The sequence below is a fragment of the Pipra filicauda genome, unplaced genomic scaffold, assembly GCF_003945595.2.
Source record: "Pipra filicauda isolate LSUMZ 115617 unplaced genomic scaffold, ASM394559v2 scaffold172_size1731463_pilon, whole genome shotgun sequence".
Taxonomy (NCBI): Eukaryota; Metazoa; Chordata; class Aves; order Passeriformes; family Pipridae; genus Pipra; species Pipra filicauda.
This window is the reverse complement of record NW_024104240.1, coordinates 555,029-576,440: the sequence shown is the minus strand read 5'-3', so window position 1 is coordinate 576,440 and position 21,412 is coordinate 555,029. Positions and strand designations below refer to the sequence as shown.

General features: G+C 51.5%; 1 protein-coding gene across 1 annotated transcript in view; it reads right to left on the bottom strand.

Annotated features, from left to right (window-relative positions):
- The window catches only part of LGR6 (leucine rich repeat containing G protein-coupled receptor 6), a 133,953-nt gene that overhangs the window by 59,211 nt on the left and 53,330 nt on the right, over positions 1-21,412 (bottom strand). Inside the window, exons 3-4 of the mRNA XM_027728880.2 lie at positions 18,489-18,560; positions 7,960-8,031 (exon numbers count right to left, since the gene is read on the bottom strand). Of these exons, the coding sequence (XP_027584681.1) occupies positions 7,960-8,031; positions 18,489-18,560 (144 nt within the window). The remainder of the gene's footprint in view (positions 1-7,959; positions 8,032-18,488; positions 18,561-21,412) is intronic.

The following is a 21,412-nucleotide window of genomic DNA, read 5'->3' as shown; positions in this document are numbered from 1 at the left end:
CAGGAGCACAGGAAGCTGCAAGGGAGCATGGCCAGAACAGCTGACCTGAACTGGCCAAAGGGATTTTCACACTGTAGAACATCATGGCCAGTACAGAAACTGAGGCAGGGGAGTTGTCTGGGGGCTGCCCATCACTGCTGGGCATTGGTCAGTGGGCGGCGAGTAATTATGTTTTGCATCACTCATTATTCTTAGGTTTTATTCCTCTCTTTTCATTACAATTATAATGAGTATTATTGTAATGTTTTATTTTGTTTCAGTTATTAATGTGTTCTTATCTCATCCCATGAGGTTTACCTTTTCTCTCTGATTCTCCTTCCCACCAGAGCAGGGTGGGGGGAGGGAGCAGCTGCATGGTGTTTAATTGCCAGCTGGGATTAAATCATGACACAAGGACTTAAAGAGGACATCAAGTTTGATGCACAGGTGGATGTCACAGCTAGAAGTCATCTATACTCAACCATCACCTCAACTCATCTCATTTGTACTCAGATGTCTCCTTTTGAACTGTGTGTCCCTCTCCAGCTGTGAATGGAGAGGATCAGGCACTGCTGGCAGTGATCTGTCTCTGAAGGCATGTTCCTGCTTCCCAGGAGATTAATTTCTCTCCCAGTGCATCTACTTCTCTCTCTTGATCAAAAGGTGCTACTCAGACACATGGAGATGAGCTCAGCTATAGCCTTCCACACTGTTGGTGGGGGTAGGTGTGTGCCAGCATGTCCATGCCAGCTCTGTCCATAACGTTGGGGTCTGGTGTCTACGTGAGGAGATAAGCCTGTGCAAGGAGAAATGAGCTGCCATGAGGCAGGAGAGAAATGAGGGGATGCCTTGTCCAGCAGGGACAAATGGGACTCTAGAAGCTTTGTGCCCACACTGCTGCTCTTACTGAGTCACAAATCCTGCTGCTGTCCTGGGGATGCCCAAAGTCTCTCAAAATCCCAGCAACTAGCTCTTGGTGCAGTTCCTCCCCAGTCTGGAAGAGGGAATCCCAGGGAAATGCAGAGGTCTGGGATTCCTGGCCACAGACTGGAAATCTGATCACCACGCTGAAAGCACAGGCTGCTGTTGTGGACCTGAACTAAAGTGATAACTTCGGGAAAGCTGCACTGGGCCACTAAGGAATCTTATTCTCCTGTTGCCCCTGGGCTCAAAGCCGAGTCAGAGAACTGTGATGGCTGTCCAGAGGCCAACACACAGCCCCCCATGCTGGAAAAGCTCTGACAGTCTTCTGGCTGGCATTAATCTCCCCAGTCCAAGCTGATGTAGGCAACACCCACCCAAACGAGCCTGACACATGCCAAGCACCTTCCCAAAGTGCTGATCTGGGAGAAATTCCTGAAAGAGCTTTCCATAGATATTTGAGAAAGAAAAATGAGAAGTTTATCTTGATCTCTTAATCCATCAGGTTTTTTCTCCTCTCTGCTTTCTCTACCTAGGCAAACTTGATAATTATAATTTATAGCACCTGCTTACTTTGAAATACCTTGGACTCCTCCTGCCTGGCAGAGGAACAGACACAGTGCCCATCTGCTTTAGGTAAGTGCTCACAAACCACAAAGTCGTTAATTAGACTGACACACGACTCTTCCAGAATACACATGGTATGTTGTTACTGCACCTATAAACCACTGGCAACCAGATACTCTGCCAGGGGATCACAACTGGATCTGAGCATTACGTAAAGCTTTGGCACCCCTTGCAGGGCTCAGAGCATTGCCATCAGGTGTGCGTGTTCTTTCTAATCCTCCCCACTGGGCTTCCCAACATGCTTCCCAGATAAATCAAGCCTGCTGGGAAGCAGCTCCCTCACACTTGGTAGGAGGTTCAGTCTCCAGAGCTTTGCCTTCTCTTCTTTTGAAATCCAAATTCCTCTTTGTATTCATCTAGTGATCTCTGCCAAGGTCTCCTTCCTGACAGCTTGGGCTCCAGGCTGTAATGCCTTCACATCCTGTAGCTGACAGGGAGCAGGGCAGGTCTGGTTCTGGCCCCACAGGCACGGCTGCAGCTTCAGAGGACCTGTGGGGAAGGGTGTTTGTCAAGACAGGGGTGTCTGATGTAGATGGGGATGTTTGGGTGGATTTGGCACTTGCCCCCTCAGCCTGACTGGCATCCGTGGGGCTGAGTGAACAAAGGACATATCTGTTTGGGGAAAGCTGAACTCCCACAGTGGGTGCCTCTCTCTGACAAAGGGTGACACAGATCACAGGAAGTCCCTGATGAATGATGGTCAGTGATACACAGTGGTCCAACCTGGAGCAGCCAAGCTTTGGGTCAGCACATGAGGTGATGGGCAATGGGCATCCTAGACCTACAAATTCCTTTGGCGCAGAGTTATGTTGAATGATTGAAAACCTCCTCCTGGTTGGTCAGTCTTCCCAGCACCTGTGTGAGAGTTTGCAGGAGGAAGCCTTGTTTGAAATATTATTTGCCAAAACTCAGGACCACATCTGCCTTGGTTAGAAAAGGTGTGGGGAGATCACACAGGGCAATGGGAACATCCTGTTGGAGAGAACCCTCAGAAGAACACCTTGACCCTCCCATCTCCCCTAAATTTACCTGAATAATTTTTTTTGGCATTCTGTCTGTCTAGTGAAGGACTGGATCTTCAGCAATTTGTGTTTCATGAGAACCAGTGTGCCTCATCTAGAGCAGTCAAAATTAGTGTTCTCTCATTGCTGGTTTGACAACACATCTTTTGTGGGTGACACCACACCTGCCATGAAAAACTCTGCACACCTGAAGCTCATGGATTGGCAGCTCTGAGAAAGCTCCTTGCCTGAAGACAGGTCCTCAGTGGAAGGCAAGCACAGAGGGAGGCCCACAGAGGCAGAGCAGCATAAGCATGGCCTTTGTAACACCTGTTTTTCTCTTCTAGAGACAGATGTGAGAGCAGGACCCAGGCCATTGTACAGGGAGCTGCTCCTTCCTCTCCCTGGAGCTGGAGCCCTTGGTTCAGACTGCCACGAAGCAGTGTGGGAAGGCATTTGGGCTGCATGTGCAATGCCAGAGGGCTCCAGTGTGGAACAAGCTTTCCTGGGGACCGGAGTGGAGAGTTCACGCCCTGACTGTGCCACCGACTCTGATCATTCTGGGCAGGGCACTCCTACTTCCACGTGCACCATCACCTGACAAAAAGGAGGAATGACTTCCTTTCTGCTCTCTGAGTGACAGCATTTATTGGAGTTCCTTCCTGCACAGGCTTCCCTCTCCTTGAGCATGTATGTGAAGATGATCTCCTGCTGTTTGGGACTCACAAACTTGCTTCAGACTTCCAGCTGTTCCATGTCTCACAGCACACATTCTGCAGAGCCTGAGGAGCATCTGCTGCCTTCACTGTCCAGCACTCTCAGGTAGAACCTGTACTCAGGGATTTCAGTACAGGTCTGACCATGCCTCGTGCCTGGGAGCCAAGCTTGGACCCCAGCAGTGCAGCAAAGGGACATGGCAGTTCAATTCCAAGTGCCACCAAAGCTTGGGTGCATGTGTCCTATCTCGTCCTCTTTGAATGCCCAGAAGCCAAGACAGCTACCTTATTTGGAGATAACTGGAGTTCAATAATCATTATTTTTTTGTTTTCCTATTTTGGAGACTTCACTGACACAGTTTTTTGCTACATTTCAGCTCTAACTTTGTGCTGTGCAGGCAGTAAATGCCAGCATCTCTCTATCCCATAGTGGCTAAAACAACCCCTTCTGTCCCACTTGTCTGGCCACCTCAGCCCTTTCATGGCTTGGGAAGTTCTTCTGGTAGAGCTGTGCCCAAAACAATTGCTCTCAGCCTCCACTTAGTTTGGCTGCTTCAGTTGTAACCCTGAGAAAAGACTTTTGCATTGAGAAGTCTGCCTTTCTTCTCCTTTGTCAGTTTGTCCCTAAGGGATACACACTTTCCCTCCAAATGCTGCCTGAATCCCAGAATGACAAACATGGACACCAAATGCAAACATCCAAAAGAGCAAGAAAATAACCAGCACTGTTATTACAGTGCTGTTATTACCAGACACTTTCTGTCTGGTACTGCTGTTCCACCCCATTCCCACTGGCTCCCCTTTTCCCCCCCTTCCCAGCTGTCCTGCCTGCTCGTCATGTGTTGCCAACTTACAAACAGAGAGTTAATATTGCACCAAGTGCCATTCCAGTCCGGTAACTCATGGGCTGTAGGGATGTGCCATAAAGCCACTTCCCCTCTTGAGTGGAAAAAAGTTGTCTCTGGGCAACACAAATACAGTGGATCTCAGATAGCCTGACCAGTAACGCTGGAAACTGTGCTGTGGGTGACCTATAGGTGTTCCAGGCTGGCTAATTTTTTGGCAACGAACACACAAGAGTCTCATAAACTTGTGGAAAATGACTCAGATATTTGAAAAAGAGGGGGGAAAAAAAATCACTCTAATGTAGACCTGCATGGAGCCTCTTGGTCTGAGGTGAGCAGCTACATTTGGAGAAGCTGTGGCAGCACCAGTGGAAACCGAGCAGAGCATCTCAGCTCTGTATTCACCTTGGGACAGAGTGATGTCCATGCTGTGCCACTCCTGTTGGGTGGTGGCTACAGAAGAGCATCTCTGAATATGAGCTAGAAGGGGAACTGCACAGGATAACTCCCTCCTTCAGGGGAGCAGCACAGGATAAGACCCAGGATGTTTTCCAGGTCATGCTTCCCCCAGTGTGAGGCACAGCAGTGGTACAACCTCATAACACACTGTGTGTCTTCAGAAATGTCCCCATCCACACAGAGCAGGGCTGTGCCTCACATCCATGCTGGGCTTAGTCACCAGACATGGTTCTTGGGCCTTCACCCAGCCCAAGGTTCTCTGTTGTGCAGTTTCTGTGTGAAGAGAGAAAGTTGCTCTCTACAGCTGCCTGAAAGGAGGTTGCAGTGAGGTGGAGGTCAGTCTCTTCTGCCATGTTTCAAGTGACAGGATGAGAGGAAATGGCCTTAAGTTCCACCAGGGGAGGTTCAGATTAGATATTAGAATTTTTTTTTCACTGAAAGAGTGATCAGGCATTGGAATAAGTTGCCCAGTGAGTGGTGGAGTCACCATCTCTGGAGGTGTTCAAGAGGTGTCTGGATGTGGCACTTGGGGATGTGGTGTAGGGGTCACTATGGTGGTGCTGGGTTGATGATCTCGAAGGTCTCTTGCAACCTTGATGATTCTGTGATTCTGTGAAAATGCATATCATCATCTTTATCTGTATGTGCCCTCCATGCTTTCAAGTGGTCAAGCTCGAGGCACAGAGAGGGCTTGGTGTGGTGCTAACACAAGGCAGAGCTGGCTTGTGACTGTCACCTTGGAGAATAACTGTCCTGGGGGACAATAACTGTCCTGGGGGACAATAACTGTCCTGGGGGACAGCCATCCTGGAGAATAACTCTGTACTTCCCATGCTGAGGGCAGGATTCAGCCGGTTGTTGATCTGTGATCGGGGTCTTTCTGAGAGGCACCTTCTGCCCCTCCTCTAAGCAGGTAGCTCTGACAGGGCAGAGTTCTCCATTGCATGGAACACCTCTGAAATTTTTGCTTCCAGAATAGATTGCCCCCCACCCGGCTGAAGAGTTGGACCCAGCCTCTGGGGCACACATGGGAAAGTGACTTCTGGGAACCTGACTGATCTCTTATGGCTTTACCCTGAATTCCTGTAGGCACAGACAGAACAGGATGGGTGAGGTGGGTTCACTGATGTGAGACCCACAGAAGTTACTACTGTTCTGCTTGTGTTTTGTTACAGAAACCTTTCTCCTGGAGAAACCTCACTGGCACAGGTTGCCCAGAGAATCTGTGGCTGCCCCATCCCTGTAAGGGTTCAAGTCCAGGTTGGACAGGACCTGGAGCAATGTGGTCTATTGGAAAGTGTCTCTGCCCACGGCAGGAGGTTGGAATGAGATGAGCTTTAAGGTCGAGCCTAGTTTCCTTCAGGTTGTCTAAAGCAGCTTATTTCTTCCTAAAATTTGGTTTCACTGTTCAGTCTCTGCAGGAAGAACACTGGATCCCAGCTGGCCTTACCTCTCCCTCACTCAGCTTTGGAGACATTTGGGGAATCCTCACTGGATGAGGTGACCTCCAAGTACACTATGAACAGGTGCCTCTGTGCTAATTCACGCCAAGCCATCCTCCCACCCTGCACCTTAAACAAATCCAAAATGCTGCGAGCAGCTTCTTGGAGTGTTTTGCATTTCTCACGTACCGTGTGGTATTTTGGCAGGGGTTGTGGGCTGAGGAGATAGAGCACGTGGGCCTCACAGCACTAGCCAAGGTGGCCATCCATCAGTGCCCCAGGAGAGGTGGCCCAGCTGCAGGGTTGGGTCTGCAGGCGCTGAACCTTCAGAAACAAAGGTTGGGTCTATCCAGCCACGGGCTCTGGCAGCACTGGTTGTCACAGACTTTCACAGGCAGAGGAGAGAAAGGCTGAGGGGGGGAAAGGGGCCTTCCTGGGGCAGCCCCCTTGCAGTGACCTTCCATGTCATGCTTCCCCTGAAAGGGAAGTCACTCAGAAAACAACCTAATCTCCAAATCCCTGGAGTTGGGGGTCTTGACTCTGGCACCGGTGGTGATGTCAACACAATTTAATAACAACAACAACAACCATGTGCCAATGATGTTTCAACAACAAAGGTTTCAAATCTCTCCTGGCAGAAAGAACATTCATATCCTGCACAGCAAACACCCCCATTGCAAATTAATATTTAAATTAATATTTACAGAAACTCCTACTTGGTGCTGGGAGGGCCACACATGGAGAATTGTGACCAGTCTGGGTCTGCACAGTGTAAGAAGAATGAAGAGGGTGCAGACGGGTGCAGTGGAGGGCTGGTGACTGAGTCAGGGTCCCAGGGCATTTGACCCATGAGTAGAGGTGGAAGGAGCTGGGTTGGTTTCACTCAGCAGAGAAGAGGCAAAGAGGAGATCTGCTAGTGATGCACAACCAGAGGTGATGAAGCCAAGCTCTTCACGGTTCCAGGTGATCAAACAGAGAGCAATGGCTGCAAATCACCTTCCAGGAGGTTTAGGTTGGACGGGAGAAAAAGCTTCTTGCCCAGGAAGAACAGCCCCAGGCCAGGCCACCAGCCAGAGGGAATCTCTGTGCTTGGGTAGACAAAGCTGCAACTGCCTCACTGAGTTTTTGGGATAGTCCTGCTCCAAGGAGGAGGCTGTCCTGGAGACTCCCAGAAGCTGCTCCTAACCAACGTTTTCATGATAAAAGGGCTGTGTGAGACTGGGACTGAAGTTAAGGATTAGGGATAAGGTCAGTTTTCCAGTGGCTCAGCCCAACTCAGAACACTCTTACAAGCTTCAGCAGTGGTGCCTACACCAGCTGGGCAATTCCCAAACACACCTTCCCGAAATTCAGTGACACTATCGGGGTCAGTTTGCAACCGTGTCTACACTCAGAAAAACTGCAAGGATTTCAGAGTCATGTGATTTTTAGTGAACACAGTAGCAAAAACCTGCTGCGGATATAGTTCAAACGAAAAGCACAATCACAAGCCTCAGCTTCTTCTCAGGGCTTAACTGCTAAAAGTGTTTTAAAGCATTTCTACCCTGACACAATTACCCTCCATTTGGGTAAAACAGCCCAACTCTCATGCTGACAGACCAGAGTGTCCTCTGTGTGCTCCCTGGCAGGTCCCTTTCCCACTGTAGTCCACAGTGGAGAGGACAGAGACTCTTTGGGTGGATATTTTCCAACGTTCCTTGACATATGAGTTGGTTCTGGTGGCCTTTTCATCACGATGCACACATGGGGAGCTGTAATTTCAACATCCTCTACCAAGACAGTGTTTCTTCCTTGAAAACTGCCCTCTTCTCCCTTCTACTCTAAGTGACAGTAATCTTTGCATAAATTGGAAAAGAAAAGGAAGAAGGAACAGAACATCCTTGACAAAGGAACTAATGACTCAAATGCTGGGAAGCCTGGGGCCCCCAAGGGATTGTGCAGCTCGCAGCATTGATTTTTAATGACTTACAGAGATTGGAGGTTTGGAAGATCTCTCAGTGCCTCTGCAGGGATGCGACTCAGCTGATTGTTCTGCAACATCCTATAATTGGAAAAAAGAAAACTTTGTTAAAAAAAAAAAAAAGCCTGACAAAAAGGGAGGATGTTGCTGCATGTTTCTGAAGCTGTCCTGGGCTCTCACTGGAAAGCTGGAGGTTTTGGCCACTCAGGGCTCTTGAGCAAGCTCCAGGCTGCTGGCAGGTGAGCTGCAGCCCAGGCTGGCCCAGACCCTGCAGCAGAGGGGCCGAGGGGTGAGTTTGGTGCTGCAATGGGGGTCCATTTGGAGGATATGACCATAAAGGGGACTCTGCCCTGCAGACGTGCATCTGTTATCCCACAGTAACAGCAGTGCTCTCAGCCAACTGTCCCGTGTTTATCCTGGTGTAAGGCATCCCTTCCCCGCGTGCGTCAGCGGTGGTTACCTCCGCAGGGTGATGGAAATCAGCCCCTGGGCAGGTTTCCTATCCCACTGTGGGCCAGCTGCAGACACAGTGGGTGAGGAACCACTCCACAGCTGTTTGCTGAGGGGCTTTGCAGCCTTGGCACCACTTGCAGCAGTAACTGGAGCTGTTGTGGAAAAAACCAGACCAGCTCAGGCATTTCAGAGAGAGCAGGTCCCTGGAGCTGTTGGGCTGAAGGGGCAGGACCCAGGAGGACTCCTCAGACATGGAAGTGAGCATAGGGTATGGAGAAGGGTTGTGGACATGGACGTACCTATGCAAGTGATGGGAAAGGAGGAGACAGGGGTGGCAGTGCTCCTTCCCCAGGGGTGGGTTTCTGAGCTGCTCTAGTGGTTGAGGCAGGGCGAGAACCAGACCCCAAGTGGTGTTTCAGATCTGCTCAGCCACTACCCTCTCTCACTGACCTGCTGGAGAACCACACATCTGAGTTCTTCTGATGTGTATCACCTCTGCATCTCTGGAAAGGCTCAGTTTTTGACTCTGGACCAGCCTCTGTCCGGAATTGGGACATCAGTAGCACATGCTCCTCTGGATAAGAGAGACATCCCAGCATGGCAACTGGGCTGGGGAAAGTGCCTTAAAAAACAATGTTTTATGTATCTGAGGTTTCTCTTTCCAAAACCTTCAGAGTGGTTGGAGGTGGCACAAAAAAGGAAATGGTGCTTAGGGTCCTGTTGTAATTTACTGCCAGTGTCAAAGGCACGGCCTTAGTGCTAAGGGGCAGCCCAAAGAGCACAGATGGAAGCAAGAAACTTCCCCATTGCTGTGACTGCCAGCTTTAGTGCCAAGGATTCAGAGGTCTGACATGAAAGGAAAGTTGGAAGGAGACAGTTGTAGAGACAAGCTTTAAAAAAGGAAAGCTATAGGCCACACAACTCTTCAACTTCTGAAGAAAATGGGGACTAACCAGTAAATTATTTGTATGTACACAGAAGAAAGAGCAGGGAAACCAGGAACTGTTAGTAGGGGCTAGTGAAAAGCGAGTTTTGGATTGCCAAAGCAATCCATTATATTTCCTATACAGGGTAAAAGAGCATGGGAATGGAAAGGAAAGAATACATATCACCTACCATGACTTTAGTCAGTGCTATATTTTGTCATTCAATGCAGGAGAGAAGACACATTTGGTACAAAAGGGCAGCAGAGAGGCCATACTCAATAAATGGTTCCCTTTGAAATGAAGAACACGTTTAAGGGTCTGCAGCATCTCACCTGGAGATGATATCTAGCATTGCCACCAAGGACCCAGATGGTGTCTGGGAGGGGAAGGCTGGTACCACTGCTGGCAACACAGGGCTGCCCAAGGCAACTTGTGCATATGAGGAGGGGTGCAGAGAGAGGTTAGTGTGGGAGAGCTGCTGGAAAACACAGAATCCTGCTGGGAGACTGAGAGAAAGGCTCCATGGATGAACAGGGACAAAAGGCTGCACAAATACAGCTGGGTCTTGGCTTACAGCACTGCTGACACTGCCTGGGCTGGTGGGGATCCCAGGAGACCAAGGGCAGGACAGACTTGCTCTTGGGAGTGTGCAGAGACTCTGTGGGGGTGGCTAAGAGGGGGTGTGAGGAGCAGGACACCATCTGTGATGCTTCTGCTCCTCGTGGTGCTGGGCAGGCTTTGGCCAGGCCACGCTGTCCCACCCAGGACCTGCCCTGCAGAACACAGGGCAGCAGGAGCAGCCTGACAACAATGGGCAGAAGGATGAGGAAATGCCAAATCCTCACCTGTGGGGAACCTAGAGTAGAAATTACAGGGGTGGTAGAAAAGCATGATTGGGATACTTGAGTCTAGAAGAGACAAGGCTCAGGAGACACCGTGGGAACATCAGACACAGAGATGTGCAGGGTACTCACACACTGGGTCAGGGCAAGGCTGGGGATGGTTGAAATGGCTCCCCTGCCATACCCTCCTCCTGTATCTCCTGTGCACAGCTGGTCCCTGGGCAGCACTAGGGGCCCCAGGGGTCCTGGGGCACACCGGGGGCACTCCGAGCCTCTGGCACTCTGGCAGTCTCAGATCCCTGCCCCATCTGCTCCTAATTTTCCTCTGTCATACCCCACTCACACCACCCTGCCATTCTCAAAAGAATTCCCCTATTTACCTTCCTGGGGGATCTTCTCCCCTCCTGCTCCACATGGTCACGGGCCAAGTGCAGGGACCACTGAGCACCACGAGCTCCCAGAGCCTGTTCCTGCAGGGTTCACGCTGCAAGGCCAGTGGAACCCCCCTGAGATGAGTGTCACCCACTCTGTGGGACGTGTGGCTGGTGTGAATGTGCCCTGGAAAGCCTCAGTGATGGATGACAGCCCAGAGCAATGGGAAACCTCAACACACAAGGACCAACACGGCTTCTGGGGCTCCTGCTCCTGCATCCAGGTTTGTTTCTGCAGCCAGAGTGTGCTGGGGAGATAACACACTGGGTCCTGCAGCCCACTGAAGTAGAATAATAATTCATGTCTTTTAACAATCAAGATGCAGAGCTGAACACAGAGGGATACAGAGTGGGCCTTCAGAAAATGCTGTTGGGGTTTTGGTGGGACAGACATTGGATCCCAGTGGCTCTATGAAATCTGAGCTCAATGTTTAGGGTTAATCATTAGAAGTATCTGGAGTCAGTACTAAAGCAAAGCCCATTGTCACACTCCTGCTGCCTACCATTTATTACAAGTTCCTTCTCCAACCAGTAAAACAGACTGAGAGACTTTCCAGACCACCATCAGCATGGACTGGTTCCAAAATGAAGCCATTTTGGCACAGACAAACAATATTTAAGGAAGATGCTTCAGAGACCTCTAAAACCACTGGAGTGCTGGACAGTGCTGTTTTTCACAGCAGTGGGACAGCTAGAGAAGTTTTCAGATGCTGGGACTGGGACAAGAACCAATGCTTCTTCACACGACACATAATTAATCCAATAACTCATCATCAGAGCATGACACAGAGAGGCCAAGAAACAGTTCCAAACAGGGTTAGATAATTTTCTAGGGACAGGGCCACCCTGGTATTAAACAAGAGGTTCTTCATTCAGCCTCAAGCTCGGAAAAGCTCCATCTTTGCTCACTGGGAGCTCAGGTTTGAGCAGGAAAAGACATGCTGCACCTATCACTGGGTGTCCCAGGATGGCTTTTCCTACAGTCTGGTATTAAGGAAGCCCCAGTCAGGCCCTGCTTGCTGCAGTCAATCCTTACATATCACATTAAACCCTTCTTGCATATAATTTTTTTTCATAAAAGACACTTTCAACAACAACATACATCATGATTTTGGCAAGAGTTTGAGTAATTATACCAGAATCTGGGGGATGATGTCAAGGAGACCCCTATACACTAGCAGGATCACATCTTCTCTCCAAGGCATCTGATTCTTCGGGCTGCTCCCTACTGAGGTGACCAGGCACTGCTACAGAAGGAGGATGGCAAAAAGGTTCAGAGGACAGCAGGGCATCTGAATTGCTGGGATAGGGTTGTTACTCTGTCATTTTCCCTCTGGGATGCTGCTCTTGTAGAGGATGAAGGAGGACAATGCTGTAGCTCACTGAGAAGAGCACCCTCACCAGGAGTCCTGGGCTCCAGGCCAGCTCCAAGAATGGCCCAATACATTCTGTGTTAAGGGGTCACTGCATGACTTATGTGAACAGCATTGCAAAGAGGGAACAACTCTGCAAATCAGTCGTCTGCTGACTTCATGTCCCTAAAAACCTCGGGCAGGCCCTGTCCCCTCTCTGCATTCATGCTCCCCAAGGACAGGAAGCTGGGGGAGCTGTGAGCATGGATGATGGTGAGGGATCTGCATGGATCCCAGGTCTGCTGCAGGGTGACTGACTGAGGCATAGATGTGGTCTGTGAACCTGGACCTCAGCCCACAAGGTCACAGAAACTCTGAGATCCCAGATCGCACTGGTCTCAGCCTTTATCTGCCATCATCTGTCTATTCCTGCCCCTCCATCAGCTCCTGCTTTCAATTTAAACAAAATCCCTGGACTTCATTTGTTTTCCTATATATCAGGGTGCTGCTTCACAGCAGCCTGGAGAAAACCTTAGTCAGAGCTTAAAATCTTGTGTACATAGAGCAATCCCACTCTGGCTGGTGCCATTTTGCAGTTGCTGAGTCCAATTTTCTGTCTTCAAGCGGCTGCATCAATGAGTAAAGTCCTACAGGACTTATTCGGGGGGGGAGTGGGGTGGTGAGGCACTGGCACAGGTTGCCCACAGAGATTGTGGACTCCCCCATCCCTGGAAGTGTTGGATGGGGCTCTGAGCCATCTGGTCTAGTAGAAGGTGTCCCTGCCCATGGCAGGGGGTTGGAATGAGATGGTGCTTGAGCTCCCTTCTAACACAAACCATTCTGTGATTCTATGACCATGTTAGTTGATGAGCCAACTTCTGGACAAGCTGAGGACACTGATGAACATGACAAGCAAAGACTGCTCAGGCCAGCAAGTGCTCAAAACCAAGTGTGGATGGAGCACTGTCACCTTGGTTGGCACTGTTTAGGAGATACTGGGGCTTGCAGACAGCGGCAGACGTGGACACACAACCTGCTACCCACAGCAGTCTGACTGGAACCAGAATAAATCAGAACTCTTCAGAGGCTGGGTTTCATTTTCAGAAGCAGGAGAATTGTTTGTTGGCAGAGATCATGCCTGAATGACCAGAAGAATGCTGGGATTGGGTCATCACACCAGGATCCTTGCACAAGAGAGTCTCAACATACATACAGCCCTCAGAGGTACAGGCCTGTGCACCATAAAATGTCCCCATCTTGGGAGGCTGAAGTGACTCAGCCAGCACAGTCAAAGGGCTGTTATTGCTAGAGGCACAGGGATTAAAGACATTCCAACCTCTGCATGTTCCTGTTCCCTCCCAATGGAAGCATCTCTTGGATGTGCCACACCATTCCTTTTGTCCAAAAGCCATTTCTGTTCTGCACAGGCTTGGGGTTGTCCAAGAGGTAGGGTCTGTCTGGAGATTCCTGAAGTGTCCCAAACCATCTCCAAACCCGCCATCCTGGGGCAATGTGGCTTTTTTGGTGATGTTTTTTGATGTGTGTTCACAAGCCAGGCTAGTCAGCACCTGTCCTGGGCCACAGGAGGTGCTGCAGTTACAGTCCAGGTGGAGAAGAGGAGGGACTGGGTGAGGTGGCCACTGGGTAGGGTCCATCCAGTCAGGAGATGTGGCGTGTGCCAAGGAAGGCCACTCTTGTCAGGCTCCTTCCAGCCTACCTGTTGATGGAGACGAGCCATGGGAAGCGCCGGGGCAGTGCGTGGGCAGGAGAGGGTTCAGGCCACGCTGGGTCAACATGTTTGTGCAGGGCAGTGCTGGGCAGTGCTCACACCAGGGGCTGTGCAGGCAGGTGTGGGCAGGCAGGTGTGGGCAGCGTGGGGTCTGCCCGCTCACACAGGCTGGTTGAGGCTTGCTGAGGAACGGAGTGGCAGGGTGGGCCACCCCAGCTGACTGCTGCGGGTACAGGCTCTGCAGCCAAGAGGATGCACCCAGGCATTTTGCCCTCCACATTTTGGGGTGAGGTTGTGGTTGTACTTGGAGTCTTTCCCTGTGGAGTTTGGTGTGGGATTCCTTCTTGGCTAGTAAGCGCTGCCGTTGCTGCAGCATGTTCAGCCAGGGAAGTCTGAGGGCTGGCAATGCCAGCTGTGCAGGGGAGCACTTGGTGAGGGTGGGATGTCGTGTGAAGCCGTGGCAGCACAAGCTCAGACAAGCTTCCTGCCATCCAGATCACTCAGAGGTGAGGGGCATCCAGGCAGCTCATAAGGAGGTCTGGAAGGATGGAGAAGTTTTCAGTTTTCCAGGTACAGGAGGAAGGCATGGCGGGGAGACCCATTTCGATCACATTCTTCTGATTAAGCAGGGTATTCTGCCACCCTGGAAAGCTCCAAGGCTGGGAGAGCATGGACCAAGGCTTAGTTTTGCAAGGGGAGGAGCCTGCAGAGGGAACACAACAGCCTATGGAGGTGGTTCTGATGATCCTGGCACTGGAGCATGGACCGAGGAGCATCAGCCCCCATGGGGAAGGTGTTGGTGGTCCATGCTGCAGAGCAGAGCCCCCAGGAGAGGTGCACTCACAAAGACTCTTTGCACAGGGATATACCTGCCAATGGAGAAGACCTCAGAGCACCAGCTGCTGCTGCTGGGCATCCACCCCTGTCAGTCTGCGCTTGTCTGAGGGGAGATGAGGAGGCCCCACCTCACCTTGCCTTTGGCCGGGGGCTGGTTCAAGGCTCCACGCACGAAGGTCTCAGCACATTGCCCCGTATCACAATGTTTTGTTGCAGTGGGGCAGCCTGGCTCTTCACTTGCTCTCTTCCAAGTCTCCACACACCTGCTTCCCTGGGTGTACCCCTGCATGGTTTCTGCACAGGCCTATCTTCATGGCCACTTTCCAGGTGGTTTTTGTGCAGTGAAGCAGCCGGTGGAGGCAGAGCCAAGAATCTGGTCCTGCTTCCAGTACCTCTGGGATTCACTCCGAGGGCAGGGAGAGGACCATCTGCACAGGCAGGTTTGTGGAGGAATTCCCAGGGTGTTTCCCATTCTTTTCTAAACATAAACTAATTCTCTGGAAAGACCGGGAAAGCTCTGGGCCCCTTGACAGCCCAAGGTGCATGTGAGAGTTCACTGGTGGACCTGCACATGACTACAATTAGCTCTAAGGCTCTAGCACACTAAAATTAAATTGGGAAAATTGTTTCCAGCCCCAGCTATCACCTGTCTCCTGTGGGGACACCCCTGTCACCAGAGGTAAGATCTCTGATCCTGCTGTTAGTCAGTTCCTGAAGACCCACACAGGTTTCAGCTGGTTTTATTTGGGGCAGCCATTCCCAACCACAGCCATGCCTGTCACCTCTCAAACCTCAGCCAACCTGTGACAGACCAACCACATCTATAGACACGATATGTCCAGAATATCCCTGGTGCCATCTGCTCCAAAACTTCCTATTCCTGTCTTCAAATATGGACATATGCATCCTGTTCCTTATTGCAGCAGTTGCTTGTCCTTGATGGTTTGTGTTCATCCTCATTCACCTCTCCTCCAGGTTAAGTCAGTTGACTCATTGTTCCTTTAGTTCATCACCAGACTCCTGATCCTTCTCACTGGGCTGCAGGACCCAGTGTGTTATCTCCCCAGCACACTCTGGCTGCAGAAACAAACCTGGATGCAGGAGCAGGAGCCCCAGAAGCCGTGTTGGTCCTTGTGTGTTGAGGTTTCCCATTGCTCTGGGCTGTCATCCATCACTGAGGCTTTCCAGGGCACATTCACACCAGCCACACGTCCCACAGAGTGGGTGACACTCATCTCAGGGGGGTCCCGCTGGCCTTGCAGCGTGAACCCTGCAGGAACAGGCTCTGGGAGCTCGTGGTGCTCAGTGGTCCCTGCACTTGGCCCGTGACCATGTGGAGCAGGAGGGGAGAAGATCCCCCAGGAAGGTAAATAGGGGAATTCTTTTGAGAATGGCAGGGTGGTGTGAGTGGGGTGTGACAGAGGAAAATTAGGAGCAGATGGGGCAGGGATCTGAGACTGCCAGAGTGCCAGAGGCTCGGAGTGCCCCCGGTGTGCCCCAGGACCCCTGGGGCCCCTAGTGCTGCCCAGGGACCAGCTGTGCACAGGAGATACAGGAGGAGGGTATGGCAGGGGAGCCATTTCAACCATCCCCAGCCTTGCCCTGACCCAGTGTGTGAGTACCCTGCACATCTCTGTGCCTGATATTCCCACAGTGTCTCCTGAGCCTTGTCTCTTCTAGACTCAGGTATCCCAATCATGCTTTTCTACCACCCCTGTAATTTCTATTCTAGGTTCCCCACAGGTGAGGATTTGGCATTTCCTCATCCTTCTGCCCGTTGTTGTCAGGCTGCTCCTGCTGCCCTGTGTTCTGCAGGGCAGGTCCTGGGTGGGACAGCGTGGCCTGGCCAAAGCCTGCCCAGCACCATGAGGAGCAGAAGCATCACAGCTGGTGTCTCGGTGCAGGTGGGTCCCAGCCCAGCAGCCTGTTGTGTAGCCTTTGCTGTCTGCCAGAGCCCAGCACCCCAGAGAAGTGCCATGCAAAAGCCTGAAGGGTGACTTGCCCTCCCTAAGTTAAGAACAAACTCACAATGCTTTGCCTCTGTCAAAAGTGAGGAGACAGGACTTTCCTCCCTGTTCCTGTGTTTTAATACCTGACATCCCAGCATGTCTTTGATCTTTCCTGCCTCATGGGCTCTTCAGATTCCCCTCTCCAGATACCTCCTTCACCTGAATGAGCTAGTACTGTGAGCATCCACCCTTCCTTCCTTGGGCTTGTAGGTGGGCTAGTGCTCTGCATATCCCCATGGGAAACACTGAGGGGTCAGAGTAAATTTCCTAGAATCATAGGATCATTAATATTGGGAAAGCCCTTTAAGATCATTGAGTCCAAACATGAAGCTAACACAGCCAGGTCCACCATTAAACCACGGTCCTAAACAGTCATGTGGTTTAGTTTCAGGCAGTCCTGCAGCCAGAGGGATGTGACAGCTCATGTGCCACCCCGTGTCACTGGGCACAGCCTGGCCGAGAGCAAGGCAGGACACCAACTTCAGCTCTCACAAGACAGCCTGGAGCAATCTTCCCAGGGCAACCATTTCCCAGATGGAAATGCCCTGGTCCTTCAAGCCTCTCCTTACACTGGGGTCCCTCCTGAACGTGTCCCTCCCGGTGCTGCCCTGTGGTGGAGCAGGCAGGGTGTCAGTCTGCACACTCCTCTCCCTCCTGCGCCCCTCAGGGAGCTGTGCCAGCTCCGGAAGGGAGGCATCGCTCTGGGTGCTGCCTCAGTAGCTCCCTGGGCCTGACACAAACAGGGATTGATCAAAAGCGCCTTTAAAAGCTCCCGCGTCCCCAGAGTAGAAGGTTCCTCTTGTTGAAATTGGGTGGGAGAGCTGCGGTTTTTCCTCAGTTCCTTTGATTTGTTGCCTAATGCAGGGGATGGATAAATCTCTAAGCCCTGAGATTTAGGGCAGGATTCATATTTTACATCTTCAGAAGACGTAGTAAACAGCCTTATACTCTCTAATCCTGGGAGCAGGTTTGTACCTGCTCGCTCTGTATAAACTGGACCAGCTACAACAATTTCACATTGTGGCTGAGTTCAAAACATCCCCTTGGGGATAAAATGTTTATTGCAGATTTTTAAGATGGTTCCTGAAAGGGAGCAAGGGACTCCCACCTCAACAGACCCTGCGGGACTGTCATATGGATTCAAAAAGCAGTGTGACTCCACAAGCAGTGAGACACCCTGGCCTGCTGGAAGCCATGACTGTAGGTGCCACAGTAGAGCCAGTTCATCTAAGTATGGTTTGCAAAGCTTCCAGAGGACTTTTGTCACTTAGACCTTCCCCACTGGACAGCAGGGGTGGGTGGCCTGCCTGCCATGACCTTTATTAAGCAGGGCTACCAGATCCAAGCTCAATGGCTGCAATGATCCTGCATTCCAGCTGTCCCCATCACCCCAGTGGGAAAGCTAGGCTCCAACTGAGGTCAGACTGTCCAAAGATCCCACCCTTCCCAGGGGCAGGTCACTCCAGAGCCTTGCAGAGGCCTCCTGGGCCATGCAGAGGTTTGTGGCAAGGACAGGCTGTGCCCTTTCCCCAGTGCCTGGGGGAGTGCAGGTATCTGGACCTTTGGGATGCTCCAATCCAGTCTCAATACAGCAGCAGAGCAGATGGGGGCCAGCTTGGGGTCTGAACACCACACCTGGGGGGCACCACAATACGGCATTTGGTGAGTTTGATGCAAAATGTGAAGCTCTGCAGGTTCCCCTGGGGCACATCACACAGTGGAGGGCTGTGCCCTGGGTGGGGCTGCTCATTGGTTTGCTGCAGGAAGCAGGGGAATGGGTGGCCCACGGGGTGGGACACAGCTCCCCAGTCACCAAGGGCGTGTTGACCAGCGTGGGTTTAACATCTGACACCACACCTCCTTGTAGCTTTGCATTTCCTTGCCATGGCTGCAAGTCCCCATGTGTGGCTAGTGCCAGAGGGCCAGGGGTGGCTCTGCAGAGGGGAGCAAGCTACTTACAGAATCTTCAGGTTGTAAAGGCCAAAGAAAGCTTCCCCTGGGATCCTGGAGATCTGGTTTCCAGACAGGCGTCTGCAGCGAAAAGAAAAGCCAGTGGTGTGTCAACATCCTTGCAAATGACAATCCCTTGTCTGCAGAGGTCTGACAGCTCGTCCATCCTGCCTCTGTCCCCTCGAGAGGAGGCTGCAGCACCTGCAAGCTGAACCATGATCCTGAGCTTGGCAAACCTCTGCATATCATCCCCTCGTACGGCCTGTGGAACAGGCAAAGAAAATCATAGCTCCTGCTAGACCTGAATCCAGAATTTTTGGCATCCAGAGACAGTTCATGGCTAAAGCCATTCCCTGGATACACACAGAGGTCCCCACTCACTGAAATTACAGCACAGGCACTGACCAGCCTACAGACCCTGCTCTATGCCAGGCCCTGGCAGAGAGAGCAGAGCAGGGGAGAGCTATTTCTGTTCATGCAGAGGGAGCACTGTCCCTAAATCCTGGCCCCTTATCTGTCCCTTTTGTCTGCATGTGGCCTGTTTCTGCATCCTGCAGGTTCTCCTTTGTCCTGTGCATCAAAGCTTGATGCCACTTGATTTGCTCCCACTCCCTCATTCCCAGCCCTGCTTTCACCTGTGTGATCACAGCTAAAGCCCAGCTCCTTCAGCACACTGGGGTTTGGAACCACTGCTGTGAGGGGACACAGGGAAGGGGCTGGAGATGGGGAGTACCGTGTAGGTGCCACAGTAGAGCCAGCTTATCTGAGTGTGCTTTCCAAAACCAGGACAGAAAAGTCAAAAGTGGTTCTTGGATGAGTTATGGCTGGAGAAAAGTGTAGGAGGGAAGATGAGGATAGGGACAACACAGCCTGGGAAGGCTGAATGAGGGTGAAGGGATGGGAGAGGAAGACAAAATGAAGAGCAGCATCACAAAGGAAAATTGACTGATCTGGGACATAGAGCAAAGAGCAGGGGACAATATTCAGAACTTACTGAAAGAATTTATTCAAGGAAACCCATGGGATTTGCCATGGTACAACATCACCTGATCAGAGCACTCAAATTTCAGCAAGGCTCAGAGCAGGCTGGGAAATTAAAATGTATTTGGATTTTCCACTGGTATTAGAAACTGCATCACTGTTATTTATCATCAGGACCATGGTGAGGGCCTGTGGTGGAGTCAGGAGCAGAGACTCTGGAGTCTAGGCTTGACCTAGAGGAGAGGAGAATCTTCTTCTTCTCCTCCTGTTTCACCTGTGAGGACAAACGTGGACCAAGTCCCAGTACCCATCAGCCAGAAATCATAAAGACAACCTAATTAAGACTCTAAATTGCTACTATATTTTGATAAGAAACTTCTTGTCTACTTGACTTGGAGTGGAATATTGCACCTCCAAAACAGAGATAGTGAACATCATTTGTGACCAGGCTCATCCTCACTCTCACAGAAAGTCCAAAGCAGGCCCAAGAGTTTGGGCACAGACCCTGGCAAAGGCCTTCACTGAACTTTGACAAAGCTCATTTCTTTTTAGGCATTTTGTCTGGGAAGGAGACAGGTGTGGAAGATGAGCAGTGTAATCCTGGCTGGAAGCAGAGTGCATTGCAACCAGGACTCTGCAAAGGTCAGGGGGAGGGCTGGGGCTGTTCTGGGCAGCCACACTCACTGATGGCAGAGCAGGTGGTGCTCTCCCTCTCTGTGGGTGCCCAAGTGCTCTCCCTTTCTGTCTCTCCCCTCGGGAATCTAGAGAAAATTGCTCCCATAATTAGGCCTTCAACACCATAAACAGCACAGGGTCGTCTCTTTAATGTGTGTGAGCAGGTTGTAACCTGCCTCTTGCAGCATAGGAGCTGCCTGGCAGGCTGGGCTATTTGTCACTTAGGGGCTGTGATTTGGGGTAATTGCTCCTTTTGATTGCTGATTTCCACATGGGAGGGAGTGTTGTCCGGGAGGCTGGAGTGCTTGACTGGAGGAGAGGTGTTCCTGCACAGCATCCTCAGCCTGCTCCCTGCATCCATCCCCACCTGGCTCTGTCTGTCCTCACCTCCCCGGAGCTCCTGGCTGCTCCAGCCTCCACTGCCAGCAGCCTATATGTACTCAAATATGCCTCTCAGCTTGTTTCCTGGCAGCTCCACACCTTTCTGTTCACTTTCCTGGGTGAGTTTGAGTGTTTGCTGGGTCCCTAAAAGGATCTGGGACCACCAGGATTAGCAGGAGAGGAGTATGGAGCTTGGATGGAGCTGAGGTTGGGGCTGGTGGCCTCAGAACGGGGCAGCAGGGAGCCACAGATGCTGGTGGGACACATGTAGAGTCAGCTCATGGTGTCTCAGCATCAAGGATAACACAGAACATAAGGGGAAAAATAACTGTGGTAGGTGCCCTGGTTTCACTGGGCACCGTCTTGGGAGAGTTTAGAGGCCCAAAACATCCCCCAGCCCCAGAAAAGGCCTCCCTGTTGCTGCTGTTTCTGCCCTTGGCCGTGCCACACTGAGACTGTGCCTTGTCCCTGGCTCACCCCTGGCCTCTGGCTCTTCTGTCCACACCTGTACCTCTTCCATGCTGCTGAGGCAGCCCAGCTTCTTTTCCCAAGGTGTAGAGGTCCATGCCAAGCCAAGGGGCAGGCACAAAGGGAGGCACCAATCACAACCACTGCTCCCAATTCACCTCCCAAGGCAACCAACAGTGTCACTCGGGTCTAAGATGGGCTCTGCTCACTTGTGTGCACGCAGGGACTGGGGGGTGGGACATGTCTGTGTTTGTGCACACAGGCTGAGGTTTTGCTTTCCTAGAGGGGTGCACGGCCAGGACACACACACAGGGTCTGGAGGTGTGGAGTTTGGAGGTTTGTTAGACCTCCCAGATGCTGCATGATGCTAGGAGTGGTGCCCAGCTGTTCCAGGCAAGGCAGCATGGCTGTCCCATCCCTCCAAGAGC